The sequence below is a fragment of the Macaca mulatta genome, chromosome 1 (assembly GCF_049350105.2).
Source record: "Macaca mulatta isolate MMU2019108-1 chromosome 1, T2T-MMU8v2.0, whole genome shotgun sequence".
Classification (NCBI taxonomy): domain Eukaryota; kingdom Metazoa; phylum Chordata; class Mammalia; order Primates; family Cercopithecidae; genus Macaca; species Macaca mulatta.
This window is the reverse complement of record NC_133406.1, coordinates 1,121,581-1,135,980: the sequence shown is the minus strand read 5'-3', so window position 1 is coordinate 1,135,980 and position 14,400 is coordinate 1,121,581. Positions and strand designations below refer to the sequence as shown.

Genomic DNA, 14,400 nt, shown 5'->3' with positions numbered 1-14,400 from the left:
AACAAACCTGCACATGTACCCATGTACCTAAAACAAGTTAAATTTGAAAAAAAAATCCTGTGTAAACTAAGTGGCTTCAGGGATGCAGACATTCACTGCTTTCCTCCGAGGGGACACAAACCCTTTTGATAATTATCCACATCCCATTTTGACCCGGTTCTGTGAATCCATAACTGAGGGAAAGCACACAATGAGTCCCTGGTCCTGTTCAGACAGAGTGAAACCGTCGTGCCCAGCTCCCTTCCACCATGGCACTCTATGTTTACTCTCATGCTCAGTGTCTGACATACCTCCATTCAAGTTAATTTTCTCATAACTTTTTAAAATTGCTTACTTTTTGGCATGGAATTACCTTAAAATATGTCTCTCACACAATACCAAGTGAAAATAATAAAACGAAATTGGTAACTACTACTAAAATGTATTAGACCTTTATTCAGAGGCAGACATGAGGCTAAAGAAACCCAGTCTCAGGGCCTCTCCTGTGCATAAGTCCTTCCAAAACTGTATCTTCATTTAGTAATTGTATTTTTTTTTTCTGAAGGACAGTACCCAATACAATATGTGTTTCAGGCTTTTCAAATTTCAGGTTTGTCCTTTGATATTCTAGAAATATCCCCATCAGTGATTTCCCTCAAACATTCACATTCAATGATGTCTGAATACTGGAGTCTTCCTTCTGTGGAAATTATTGTAAGTTGTTTTACCAAAAAGTGAGGCAAACTATTCCATACTAAAGAACACAATATCTTAGCTGGGGAAAATGAAGAGATGTGTGTGATTGTTTAATAGGAACTTCTATATCAAGTAAGTACAGAGTAGACTAAGCCTGTGTATCTTTCCCTCAAATTCTAACTTACATCACCCTGTCTCCTAAGTTCCTGCACTTTTTTTGTTTTATTTCCTGAACAAAGGGGTTGTTATGGCATCCATGACATTTTGCAGAGAGATTGGTTAAAATTCAACCTCACATTTATTTTCACAGGTTATAAATAAGCCTTGTTGCAACAGAAGATTAAGTGATCACACAGCATTGTCTGACTTCCTCTCTGTGAGCCTGGGAACAATGAACTGTTAGTGGTTACAACAGTTGTCACTATATCTGTGGACCTCTAGATATCTGACTTGTCTAGTTCTGTGACCACAACAATCTTTAAAAAAAATTGTAGGAAAAAATATTGTAATATGTTGTATAGATCATCTCCTGGGTTATGTAATTCCTTAAAATGACATTTTTTATGTTGTTTGCAGAAAAATTTTGTATCAGTTGGTTAATTATGCAGAACCTAATCTATATGTGTATCTTAAATGTAAAATAGAATAAAAATATATTTTTAAAAACCTCAGTTAAAAATATCCTGATTGTTTATCAATTAAACAAATAGATTTTGATCATTCATCCTGAACTCAATTTTATCTTCTTTTTTGGAATTAAAGACACCAGTTCTAATATGTGCTTAATTGTGGATTGGAGACCAAGTTTTCCCAGAAGGTCTCTTAGACAAAGAATATGAAGGTCAACCTTGATTAGGCAGTTAACCCATTTAAATGTAGACATTAGCAGCCTTACATAGGATAAAAAAATGATGACTTTTTTGTTTAAATTCTGCTTTCCTCTGAATTCCCTATGCTAAATGAACAAAGGCTTACTGTCTGAGTAAAAAGAAAAAAAAAGACCATCTTACAAATTCAGTATAACAATTTCTAAAATGTTTTTCAGATTAGAAATTTTAAAAGTATAGGACTTCTTTTTCAGAACTGTCACATTAAATAGCTTGATTATTTAGAATATATGTCATTCTGCTTCTATTTCTTTTGAATATATATAATTGATAAATAATATAATTTTATTTAAAAGTAAATAAAAAAAGGAATTGCTCTGATGCTCTGATTTTCTAACTACTACCTCCAACTGTGGTGGCAGAGAACCCTTCTTATAGTTAATTTTGCAGATCTATTCAGATACATCTCCTGTTACTTAAAAATATATATATATATATTTCTTTCTGGGAAAAAATCCTAGAAGAATGAGATTCATCTCTATGAAAGAGGCTACATAAACTAAAATTGAAATAATTTTAAAATTAATTACAAAATAAAAGACAATCTCTCTCTATATATGTTTTTCTTTTGGCAGAGACTCTGTCTCCCAGGCTGGAGTGCAGTGGTGTGATTTTGGCTCACTGCAACATCTGCCTCCTAGGTTCAAGCGATTCTTCTGCTTCAGTCTCCTGAGTAGCTGGGATTACAGGTGTGTGCCACCATGCATGGCTAATTTTTGTATTTTTAGTAAAGATGGGGTTTCACCATATTGGCCAGCTGGCCTCGAACTCCTGACCTCCTGATCCACCCACCTCAGCCTCCCAAAGTGCTGGGATTACAGGTGTGAGCCACTGCGCCTGGTCTATATGTCTTTTACCTAGACGAAAAAATGCTTTCAAGGCCAGCCTTTGTCAGTTTCAAAGACGTGGCTTGGTGGAGGCAATAAGGCTTACTCATGGTGGCAGTCACCTAGCTATCAAATCGCTGGTTAGCCAACTAAGTACTGAGGTAAATCAGAAGAATTTGTAGTCCCTTGACAAATTTACTGTAACTTATGTCAGAGAAATATATTCTGAAACTAGTTTCAGAGATATATTTAAAGGTATGTATTTTATTTAAGTAATTATATAGAATTAATTGTATTATTGGCTGCATAGATTATCCAGATATTACTTAATTAATGTCTGCAAAAGAATCTCAAGGTATGTACTTGAGACATATTTGGTCTGATACTGAATTTAAACAATCTCTGCCTTACCAGGATGAAGGGGCTGGGGCATGTTTGTGCAGAGATGTGGGCAAGTGTGGGTGAGTTCGGCGCATCCCCCACCTGAGAGAACACAACTGGAAGGATCTCTGTGGTCTTAATTGAGGTAGGAAACATCTCTTCCTTACTTTAGCCTCCAATTTTAACATTATGTTTAGTATGTAATTATATTCAACAATATTTTTGGAATGATGAAAGTTTAAAATTAGGTAAAATATTTCAAAAACACAATGTGTGGTGAAATTTTTATTCAGTTCTATAAAAAAAAAAACAAAAAACTTCATCAGTTGTATGCCCCTAGCATACATGGTTATTATTGACACTTAGAAATTTATGTTGTTATTGCCTATTAGTATTAAGGAGATAACATATTTGCATATATCCATGGCTTCTATTTCTGCAAATTTCCCTAGTTCTCATCTCCTGTAATGAGTTACCTAACATCTTTCAATTGTTCTATAGACAGAGTTTTTATAAAAGCAGAATTCAAACTTCAAGGTAAATGTGGAGGTCAATGATGCCAAAATATATGTAGATGATGATAAGAATGACAAGAGGCTACATTATGATGAAACCAACAATGAATTAAATTGCATATTTCGAAAATTATTTGGGTGAAAATGTGTGGCTTTCAGTTTATGGCTGTAATAATAGTAAACTAGTTCTCAAATCCGTCATCATCAGCAGAAATGACAACATCGCCTCCTCTCTACCTGCTGAAGGACTGGGATTGGTTTAGAACACACTTTCAATGGATGTTATTTTAAGTTACTTAACTCACACTGAAGGTCCAAGCTATTACCTAATGGAGTAGGCTGCATTATAATTATATGCTTTTGAGGTTGGAAATTGCAATTTGTTGAATATGTTGGTGAATATAGTATCATAAATTATGTCATACTTAATAGATTTCTTTTACATTAATTTCAATTGAAATTTTTATTTGGGATTTCATCTAAACAAAGAAAGGGCATGTTGGCTCAGGCCTGTAATTCCAGCACTATCGGGGGCCAAAGCGGGTGGTTGCTTGAGGTCAGGAGTTCAAGACCAGCTTGGCTAACGTGGTGAAACCCATGTCTGCTAAAAATACAAAAATTAGTCAAGTGTGGTGCCTGAAACTCCAGCTGCTTGGGAGCCTGAAGTAGGAAAATCGCTTGAATGGAGAGGTAGAGGTTGCAGTGAGCCAAGATCACTCCATTGCACCCCTGCCTGGGCGACAGAGTGGGACACTGTCTTAAAGAAAAAAAAAAAAGAAAGTAATGTTTGATATTGGGCGAGGAGCTTGGGAGGTGGGGAAATTATTTCTCAGGACTAAGGAAACTCTAGATGTGTTTTAGGTGCTTCTGTGCTCATCTTAGCACCTTTCTCTCACCTATCAGGTGAAATATTTACATTTATACAACATTATATTTGCTATAGCCTTGGTCTTCAGCATTACAAAGAGAATCTTGTAGCATTTAATGTTGGTGATGCTTACCAGAGGATTATGTTTTGTAATTAGAGGTGGGAGAAAATTTGATTAGAAAATCTTCCAATATACTTAACAAGAAGCTTAAGGATTCTGTTTAATTAAAATTAAATGAAGAGAATACCATATATATTTTTAAATCTCACAGATTTTTAAAGTGTCTTTAGTGTTTGCAAGAATTGGTGGGTAGTTGAGTGCGATTAATATTTCTGATTTAATACCTCTCAACCACACACTCTCAGCAAGTTGACTTGTGTAAAGAATCTAATTAAGCCTGATTCATTGAGGCCTACTGTCAGAAAGGTGCTGCAGTCAACATAGAATTTTACTTACAACTCAATTTAGGAAGAGATTAAGAGTAGCATGCTGTGTAGTCTTTTGCTTGGCTGAGGGAGATGGAATAGAGGCCAGTATTTATCCCAGAAGTTTAGTGAAACCTGTGACCTGCTTCATAGCAAAGTAAGATTTGCAACATCCAAACCGCAGTGTGTTTCTGTTTTGGAATTTTTTTTGGTATTTCCAATCATGAAGCATCTTTGAGTGAATTATGATCAATAGATACTGTAACTGTTTATTTTTGCGTTTATGTGTTTGTATTTGTGTGTAAAATTTGTTTATCCAGTTTTCATAACTACTTTTTGAATATGTGACATGTCATCAGATTAATCATTAAAAAAAAAAAAAGAGGAAGACCTATAGAAACTTCCTGAGGAGATCCCTTATTTAAAAACAAAACAAAACAAAACAAAATTTATCATGCATTCATAATTCTAAATTGTTTTTAGAAAAGGTATCATCTTCAATATGTAATATATGTTTGTACCAAAACATGTTTGTACCAAAGATTATTTCATATATTACTGTAGTAAAATTCCAGTAATAAAAGTGTTAGTCCAAAATGTATGGAAATGATAAGTTTATAGTAAAAAAAAATCTTAAAAAATTCAACCATGTGTCACCAAAAATATATTATTGTACATTGGACTACATTCTTGATCTTTTAAAAAATAACTTAATAAGGTTGTTTTATTCACATGACATTGATTTAGGCTTAGGTAGATAATTACCCTATTTTAAACCTTCTATTTTCCTTTTTATGCATCACCTGTTTATATCTATTTCCAGGTTATGCAGTCAGGTCTTTTTTCCCCATGTGGTAGGGCCTTTATATATAAGACAGTAAATAATTCACTTTATTGCCCTAAGAATTTTCTGTGTGTTCCAGTTAAAATCAGTTATTTTCTACATGTGATTTTTGGAGAAGTAAGCAGTAATAAATTTGAAAAATAGTCATCATATGATGAAATGATCATTCCAATAGTTCCAAAACTGTTGCTCATTTTATTTTTATTTGTTATTCAATTTTCTTACCCTGTACAAATGATAATATATATTATATGAGATATGTTACTATATTTTATATAGTAATTTATTTTATTATATAAATTTTATTGTAGCTATAATCTTTCTCTTCTGTTTCTCTATCATACTCAATTATAACCAATATTTTCTTCATTTACCTCTATAAAATCTTATTGTTTTATTTCCTCCCTGTTAGATTTTTGTAAATAATTTTCACTCTTGTTTTGAGTTAGATCTCTTCTTTCTAGATTTTATTAAAATAATTATGTCATGATCTGAAATATATAATGTTAAAATTTAGGTGAAACTTTTATGAATTGTTTTACCAAGAATTACCATCTGATCATATTTTTTATGTCAATTTTGTGACTTTTCATATTTTTTATTGTATACATTTTTAGAAATATAAGCCTTTTTGCATAATAACATTAAAATATTGTTTAAATATCATTGAGTAATTGTAATTAGTAATGTGACAATATTTTAGACTAGTACAAAAGAAAGATAATTGAATATTACTAGTTTTATAAAGTCAGCTTCTATGTAATACTTTTAGCAACTATTTGTATTATTTTTAATTTTTCAAACACAACCAAGCTTTTCAGTCTAAATGTATTATGAGTTCCAGAGATTATCACTGTATTGTGCTCGTTAACCATTCTTTACATGCTACTTGAGTCAAAGAATAATAAATATTTTTATATTTCAATGATTCATTCTCAAGCTCTTCCTAATATTTGGTTTACCTTTTCCCCCAAGTTTATAAAATTGTGTCTACATTCACAGAAATAAATAAATACTAATTAAATCATAAGATCTATAATAGCACTGTAATTCACCCCAGGTGAATCTTTAATTTCTTCACTTAGACCATGTAATAGCATTTATATAGTAAAATAACATTTACTATATAAATGTTACTACATTTAGATTATTTGTCTGAACAAGTAAAATAACATTTACTATATAAATGTTACTACATTTAGATCATTTATCTGAACAAGTAAAATAACATTTACTATATAAATGTTACTACTTTTATATAGTATTTATATTTATATATTCTTATTTACAACCAATGTAATCAAAAGAGAAATGAAGAATCCTTGAAATTATATATTTGACTAATTCTGTCATGTCACATATATGAGGAAATTGAATCAGTGAGTGATTTTTAACAGGTAAGCACAGCTTGTCTATCATCTTTAATATATTTACAAAGGAGAAACATACCTTGTTCAGACAAATAATCTAAATACTCTGTTTTATTTTCATTTTATATTTTATTCTGCAGTCAGTAAACACTTATTATTATTATTTTTTTTATTTTGAAGCAAGGCTTTATTATATGTTTTTTATTATTATTATTATACTTTAAGTTCTAGGGTACATGTGCATAACGTGCAGGTTTGTTACATATGTATACTTGTGCCATGTTGGTGTGCTGCACCCATCAACTCGTCAGCACCCATCAACTCGTCATTTACATCAGGTATAACTCCCAATGCAATCCCCCCCCCCCCCCCATGATAGGCCCCGGCGTGTGATGTTCCCCTTCCCGAGTCCAAGTGATCTCATTGTTCAGTTCCCACCTATGAGTGAGAACATGCGGTGTTTGGTTTTCTGTTCTTGTGATAGTTTGCTAAGAATGATGGTTTCCAGCTGCATCCATGTCCCTATAAAGGACACAAACTCATCCTTTTTTATGGCTGCATAGTATTCCATGGTGTATATGTGCCACATTTTCTTAATCCAGTCTGTCACTGATGGACATTTGGGTTGATTCCAAGTCTTTGCTATTGTGAATAGTGCCGCAATGAACATACGTGTACATGTGTCTTTATAGCAGCATGATTTATAATCCTTTGGATATATACCCAGTAGTGGGATGGCTGGGTCATATGGTACATGTAGTTCTAGATCTTTGAGGAATCGCCATACTGTTCTCCATAATGGTTGAACTAGTTTACAATCCCACCAACAGTTAAACACTTATTTTCATATCATCATTTGTAAAATGGGAATTTTTCTATGGATACATTCCATGTGATGAATAGGAGAGAGATAAATTCATCCTAAAGACAGTCCAGATAATTCTATTGTATTTAGTATTGTCATTTTGCTTTCTCTTAAAGGGCAGTCAACATTATTACATGAACGTTTCAGATGTCATCTGCTTTGATATTTTGGTTTCAGCCATGAAAGCAGAAAATCAAAGTTTTGGGACAGATTTTCTACTTGTTGGTCTTTTCCAATACGGTTGGACAAACTCTCTTCTCTTTGTCGTCATTGCCACCATCTTTACAGTTGCTCTGACAGGAAATATTATGCTGATCCATCTCATTCGATTGGACACCAGACTCCACACTCCAATGTACTTTCTGCTCAGTCAGCTGTCCATCATTGACCTCATGTACATCACCACCACCGTGCCCAAGATGGCGGTCAACTTCCTCTCACAGAGTAAGACCATTACATTTATGGGCTGTGAGATTCAAGCGTATGTGTTCTTAGCCCTTGGTGGAACTGAAGCCCTTCTCCTTGGTTTTATGTCTTACGATCGCTATGTAGCTATCTGTTACCCTTTACATTATCCTATACTTATGAGCAAGAAGATCTGCTGTCTCATGGTTGCATGTGCATGGGCCAGTGGTTCTATCAACGCTTTCATACATACAATGTATGTGTTTCAACTTCGATTCTGTAGGTCTCGGCTCATTAACCACTTTTTCTGTGAAATTCCAGCTCTAATGTCATTGGTGTGTCAAGACACCTCCCATTATGAGTATACAGTCCTCCTGAGTGGACTTATTATCCTACTGCTACCATTCCTGGCCATTCTGGCTTCCTATGCTCGTGTGCTTATTGTGGTATTCCAGATGAGCTCGGGAAAAGGACAGGCAAAAGCTGTTTCCACTTGTTCCTCCCACCTGATTGTGGCAAGTCTGTTCTATGCAACCACTCTCGCTACCTACATGAAGCCACACTCCTTGTGTTCCCCTACACGGGACAAGGTGGTAGCAGTATTTTACACCATTATCACACCCCTACTGAACCCATTTATTTATAGCCTGCGAAATAAGGAAGTCACAGGGGCAATGAGAAGACTGTTGGGATAATGGATATGCCGTAGAAAATATGACTTCAGAACCTTGTATTGATTGAGCATTAACAACATTAAAAGCTATTCCTGAAAACTATCTGGAAAGATGTAAATAAACATTTTCTGTATAGAAGCCGCAAAAGCAGTGTTTGTCAAACTTGTTTAATTTCTAAAGCAGTAGAATTCAGCCTTCTCAACCCAGTGTTACCCTGGCATTTTAATATTTTGATTTGCCCTCTTGAATATCTGAAATGTGAACCATAAAAATAAAATCTACCCAAACATTTAACATCAAGATAATCTATATAACAACCAAAGTTAATAGAGAGAAAAATGCAGAATACATTCATTCATTCATGCACTCAGGTGTTTCAATGCCTTAATTTTGTGTGTAACACTGTTACAGGGACTGGTCTTGTGAGAGTAAATAAAATAAAAGCTGACAGAAATCTCTGCTGATCAGCAACCTTAATTCCATCTGCCACCTTAGTTCCCTTTGCTGTAGAAGCTGACATATTCACAGTTGCTAGAGGTTAGGACACATGGACCTCTTTGGTGGACCATTTTTCTCCCTATGTGTTTAATGTTTTGTGCAATGGTGTATGTTTAACAGAAGAACACCAAGGCCAACTCCTAGCAACACTGAGGCCCAACCGATGCCACCTGGTCATCCCTGAATTGCAGGGACAGCTTTCCCCAGGTGAATAATACTCAACTGAAGAATCTTTAATTTCTTCGCTTAGACCATGTGCACCTTTCTGAACATGTGTTTCCTTTGGATTTGTTTTCCTATCATGATTTCATTTTATTTTATCCATCTATATGCTTCAATAACATTTAAAATATAATTACTTCAATAACGCATTTTAATTTAGTACTAAGAATTATGAAAACCAGGATTTCAGTGATTTCAGTGATTGATGGCGTGCTATTGCATTATGTAACAGAGCGCTCTCTAGTTAGTTATGCTTTTAGACGTTCACTAGGAGGGTAACAACACCACATCCTAAACACTTTTCAGTAACCAAGTGCTACGCAAACTCAGAAAGCATATTTTTCTAATTAATGTAAACACACAAAAACATTATTCAATGGTTTAAGCAAGTACCATTGTGTGATCCTCATTATATAGACTGAGACCAAAGTTTATGGTGGTTAAGAACTCCATGAACAACTCACTGATCAATAGACAAATCCTGACATGAACTCATATTGCCTGATTCTCAGATTCCTCCCAAATTAATGACTCTTTTATGATTTAATAATTTGGAATAGTGTAAAAAAATTCTTTTTAGTAAATTATGTTTACTCGCTAATACATTTTTCAGTGGTTTTTTTTTTTTCATTTTTGAAGCAATGCTAGTGTTATGACAATCCACTTCCTCAGGAATAGTAAATGGTGTAACATCACAGTCAACTTGGTGTAAGGGAAGAAATGTATGAGTAAGTGTGGATGGCTGGACTGATTATAGTGTTTAGGTAGTGCACATCATATGGATTCTACAAAGAGTTCAAGCTTTTAAGAATAATCCAGACAGAATCCAGGGCACCCTACAAAAGACCGTAGGTAACAAAGCTAAAGAAAAAGACACTACTTATGTCAAATATTGGGAGCCAGTATTGTGGCAACAGGGTTATAGAAAGATCTTTCATGATATGAACCATTATGGGAGCTAAGTTTTGTAGATATTATGAGATTCAGCCTTAACAACCTATCATGTATTGGGGAGAGGGTAGAGGAAGAGAAAAGCTAACAAAAAAATGTATCACAGACTGCTTAATAACTTCAGATTTCTGAAGTTTTTTTTGAGAAAACAATTCACCTGTGTATGGACAGGTACACTCCCTCTTCCTTAGAGTCCTAGGAAAGTCAGGAACCACAGTGCTATATTGCCGGCAAAACAAATCCAGAGTAATCTTCAGAATTGTGATCACTACCCAAAAATATATTGATATGAAAGTTTACATTTTAGACCCAATTAAATAACATCTAAATATATTCTCATTTATTCTGTTTCTGTTTTTCGGTTGTGGTTTTCATGCTTTATTAATGAAAGTTTCTTTATAAAAATCCAGTGACTAATATTTATTAATATTTAATAATGTATTAACAGGAGAGAAATCACTGTTTTCTCTTCTAATATTGAGGAAGGGAAGAGTCAAAGCTTACAGTATCTGGAGGGAAAATCAGGACAGATGGTGGTAAAGAGAGTAGGGCTAAAAACAGACAAGAGTATCTATTGACGTGACTCTTCTCCTCCTGCACCATAATACCCTTTGTGCATGCGCACGTGTGCACACACACACACACAAGGTGCACACCCAGGCCCACCCAGGCGCTTTTGCCAAGTGCCTTTGATAGGGATTACAGGACTGCTTTCCCTCTGCCTTTATTCTCAGAAAATATTCTGAGAATATTTTCAGATTCATTCACTATTTCAACCTGGAAATTAATGCCCTTGGTTTGAAACCTAGATTTTACTCTTATCATGGTTTCATTTTAGGCAGTTACATAACTTTATTGAGACAAGATTCCTCATCTATAAATGGGAGACAAATATAACAGCAGTTTTACGGGGCAACTGAAGTAAAATCATGTGAATAAACTCTTAGACACAGTGCAGATCATTTAGTCATTCCTTAATACAAAATTAATATATTTACTTATTGTTATTGATACTATTAATGTTCTTCAATATTATCAATATTTCTATTATTTTTTTATTTAATAATGTGTTCAGAACTACCAGCTTTTGATTTCTGTTTTTGGTATTTTCCTCCCCTCTCTCACTTCACTGACTTCCTGTAATTACCTGCCTATTTGAATGTGAATCTCAAATAGCCCTTTATATATTGTTTTTGAGAATCCTATTATAATTATTAAAAACAATTCCACGAAGTCACCAAGGTATTAATCCCAGCATCCATTAGCTCTTCTTCCTGATCCCCTCCCTCCTGCCACCCTTGACCCTCTGACAGGCCCCAGTGCTTGTTATTCCCCTCCCTGTGTCCTTGTCTTCTCATCATTCAGCTCCCACTTATAAATAAGAACATGCAGTGTTTGGTTTTCTATTCTTGTGTTAGTTTGCTGAGGATAATGGCTTCCAGCTCCATCCATGTCCCTGCAAAGGACACGATCTCATTCCTTTTTATGGCTGCGTAGTAACCATGGTGTATATGTACCACATTTTCTTTATCTGTTCTATCACTGATGGGCATTTTGCTGGATTCCATGTGTTTGCTATTGTGAATAGTGCTGCAATGAACATACGCGTGCATATATCTTTATGATAAAATGATTTATATTCCTTTGGGTATATACCCCATAATGGGGTTGCTGGGTTAACTGATATTTCTGCCTCTAGGTCTTTGAGGAATCGCCACACTGTTTTCCACAATGGCTGAAATAATTTATACTCCTACCAGCAGTGTAAAACTGTTCTTTTTTCTCCACAATCTCGCCAGCATCTGTTGTTTTAATAATAGCCATTCTGACTGATGTGAGATGGTATCTCATTGTGATATTGATTTGCATTTCTCTATTGATCTAATGTTGTTTCTATTGATCTAATGTTGTTTCTATTGAATTGTTTGAGTTCCTTATGTATTTCGGGTATTAGCCCCTTATAATAATATTAATCATTTACAACTATTTTCTCCCAATCTGTGGTTTTCTCTTTACTCTGTTGTTTCCTTTGCTGTACAGAAACGTTTTTAGTTTGAGGCAATCTCACTTTTCCATTTTCACTTTTGTTTCTCATGCTTTTGGAGTCCTGTGGGGGGAAAAGTTTCGGTGTCCTGTTGCACTGCATGGTGACCACTGTTAACAATGAATGTATATTGCAAACCTGCTAAAAGAATAGATTTTTAGGTCAGGAGCAGTGGCTCATGCCTGTAATCCTAGCACACTGAGAGACTGAAACAAGAGAATTTCTTGAACCCAGGAGTTTAAGACCAACCTGGGCAACATAGGGAAAACTTGTCTCTACAAAAATACAAAAATTAGCTGGGTGTGGTGGTGTGATCCTGTAGTAATACTAGCTACTTGGGAGTTGGAGGCAGCAGGATCTCTTGAACCCAGGAGGTCGAGGCTGCAATGAGCCATGATTGCACCACTGCATTCCAGCCTAGGTGACGGAATGAGACCCTGTCTCAAAAAAAAAAATAGTTTTTTTAACATTTTCACCACAAAAAAATAAGTTGGTAAGGTGATCGATATGTTAATTAGCTTTATTAAACTTTCTGCAATGTATACATAGATAAAAGTCATATTATACTCTATAAATAGAATTATTATTTGTCAAATACAAATAAATTTCAAAAGATAAAAATAAGTAAAAATGAACAAATATGATTAAATAGGAATAAGAAAAGTCCATTTGATATAGCATATGAATTGACCAGACTTCATTTATGTTATCTTTGAATACCAAGATGTAAATAAGAAAATGACCGATTTGCATATCAACTTTGGTGACAGGATTTTCTTTTGGTCTACTGTCTGTTTCTCAAAATATTTGGCTCTTAGAGTTAAATGCACATTCATAAATCCCTCCATTTCAATGCACATGCTTTCATTGTTTTGTATTTTCATTGGAAACAGAAAATGTCATATTCTTCTTTTTCCAAGGACTCTCCAGAAGGCTCGAATAATGTATTTGTTTCTTAAACTGTAAAAGAGAGGGTTGAACATTGGAGTTAGGATGATGTAGAAGATGCAGACCACACCGTCCTGCTCAGGGGAGTGGTAGGACTTTGGCAGAAAGTACCTGATAATCATGGCCCCATAGAATAAAGACACCATGGTCATGTGAGAAGAGTAAGTAGCCTAGGTTTTCCTGAGCCCCAGCCTTGAGTCTATCAATAGTACAATGGATAATATGCTTCCATGGGAGGACATAATAGCTGAGATGAGTGGGAGGAGAAAAATAACACCACTGACAAAAAGACCTTTTTCATACCAGGCAGTGTGAGCACAGACTAGTTTCAGTAGGGTTGTGATCTCACAAAAAAGTGATGGATTTCTCTGGCGACACAGAAAGGGGGAGGCACAGTATAGACTACATGGGTCAAGGCAATGAGCAGTGCTCTCAGCCAAGATGCAAGCAGCATGAGGACACAGATGGTCAGATACTTGAGGATGGAGTAGCACAAAGGTGAGGATAGAATAGCACAGTGGGTAACAGATGGCCACAAAGCAGTTGTAAGCCATGACGGCCAGCAGCAGGCCCTCCACTGCCACCAAGGTGGTGAAGAGGAATAGCTGAATGCCACACTCAATGGCGGACGGAGATATGATGGTCCCCAGACAGAAAGTCAAGGGCCATTTTGGGGACAAATGTGGACATATACAGGGGGTCCATGAGGGACAATGGGCTGAGCAGAAAATACATGGGGTGGTGGACGAGTGGGTCATTCCAAATGAGGATGTTGTGATGATGTCAACGGGACCAACAGGAGTGTTAGTATGGTGAGGGAGAAGGGAATCCAGGCAGCCCGTGTGCTGTGAAACTGCTCCAAGACGACAAAATCACCCCCTGTTGTCTGGTTGTTCTGCCATGCCATTCTCTTGCTCCTTATTTGTAACTTTGGAGACAGTTTTAAAATGCATTACGTTCATAATGTATAGATAATTCCACCAAATTAAATCACACACTA

At 35.3% G+C, this 14,400-nt stretch overlaps 1 protein-coding gene and 1 long non-coding RNA gene across 2 annotated transcripts in view; both read left to right on the top strand.

Moving 5' to 3' along the window:
- The first annotated feature begins 2,800 nt into the window (after positions 1–2,800).
- LOC114678437 (uncharacterized) overlaps positions 2,801–14,400 on the top strand; it is a 267,034-nt gene continuing 255,434 nt past the window's right edge. The window contains exon 1 of the long non-coding RNA XR_013415776.1: positions 2,801–2,915. This is a non-coding gene — a long non-coding RNA (uncharacterized LOC114678437). The remainder of the gene's footprint in view (positions 2,916–14,400) is intronic.
- Positions 7,793–8,758, top strand: LOC100427704 (olfactory receptor 2AK2). Its single transcript, XM_002806059.4, has one exon. The coding sequence runs from the start codon at positions 7,793–7,795 to the stop codon at positions 8,756–8,758; it is 966 nt and encodes a 321-aa protein (XP_002806105.4).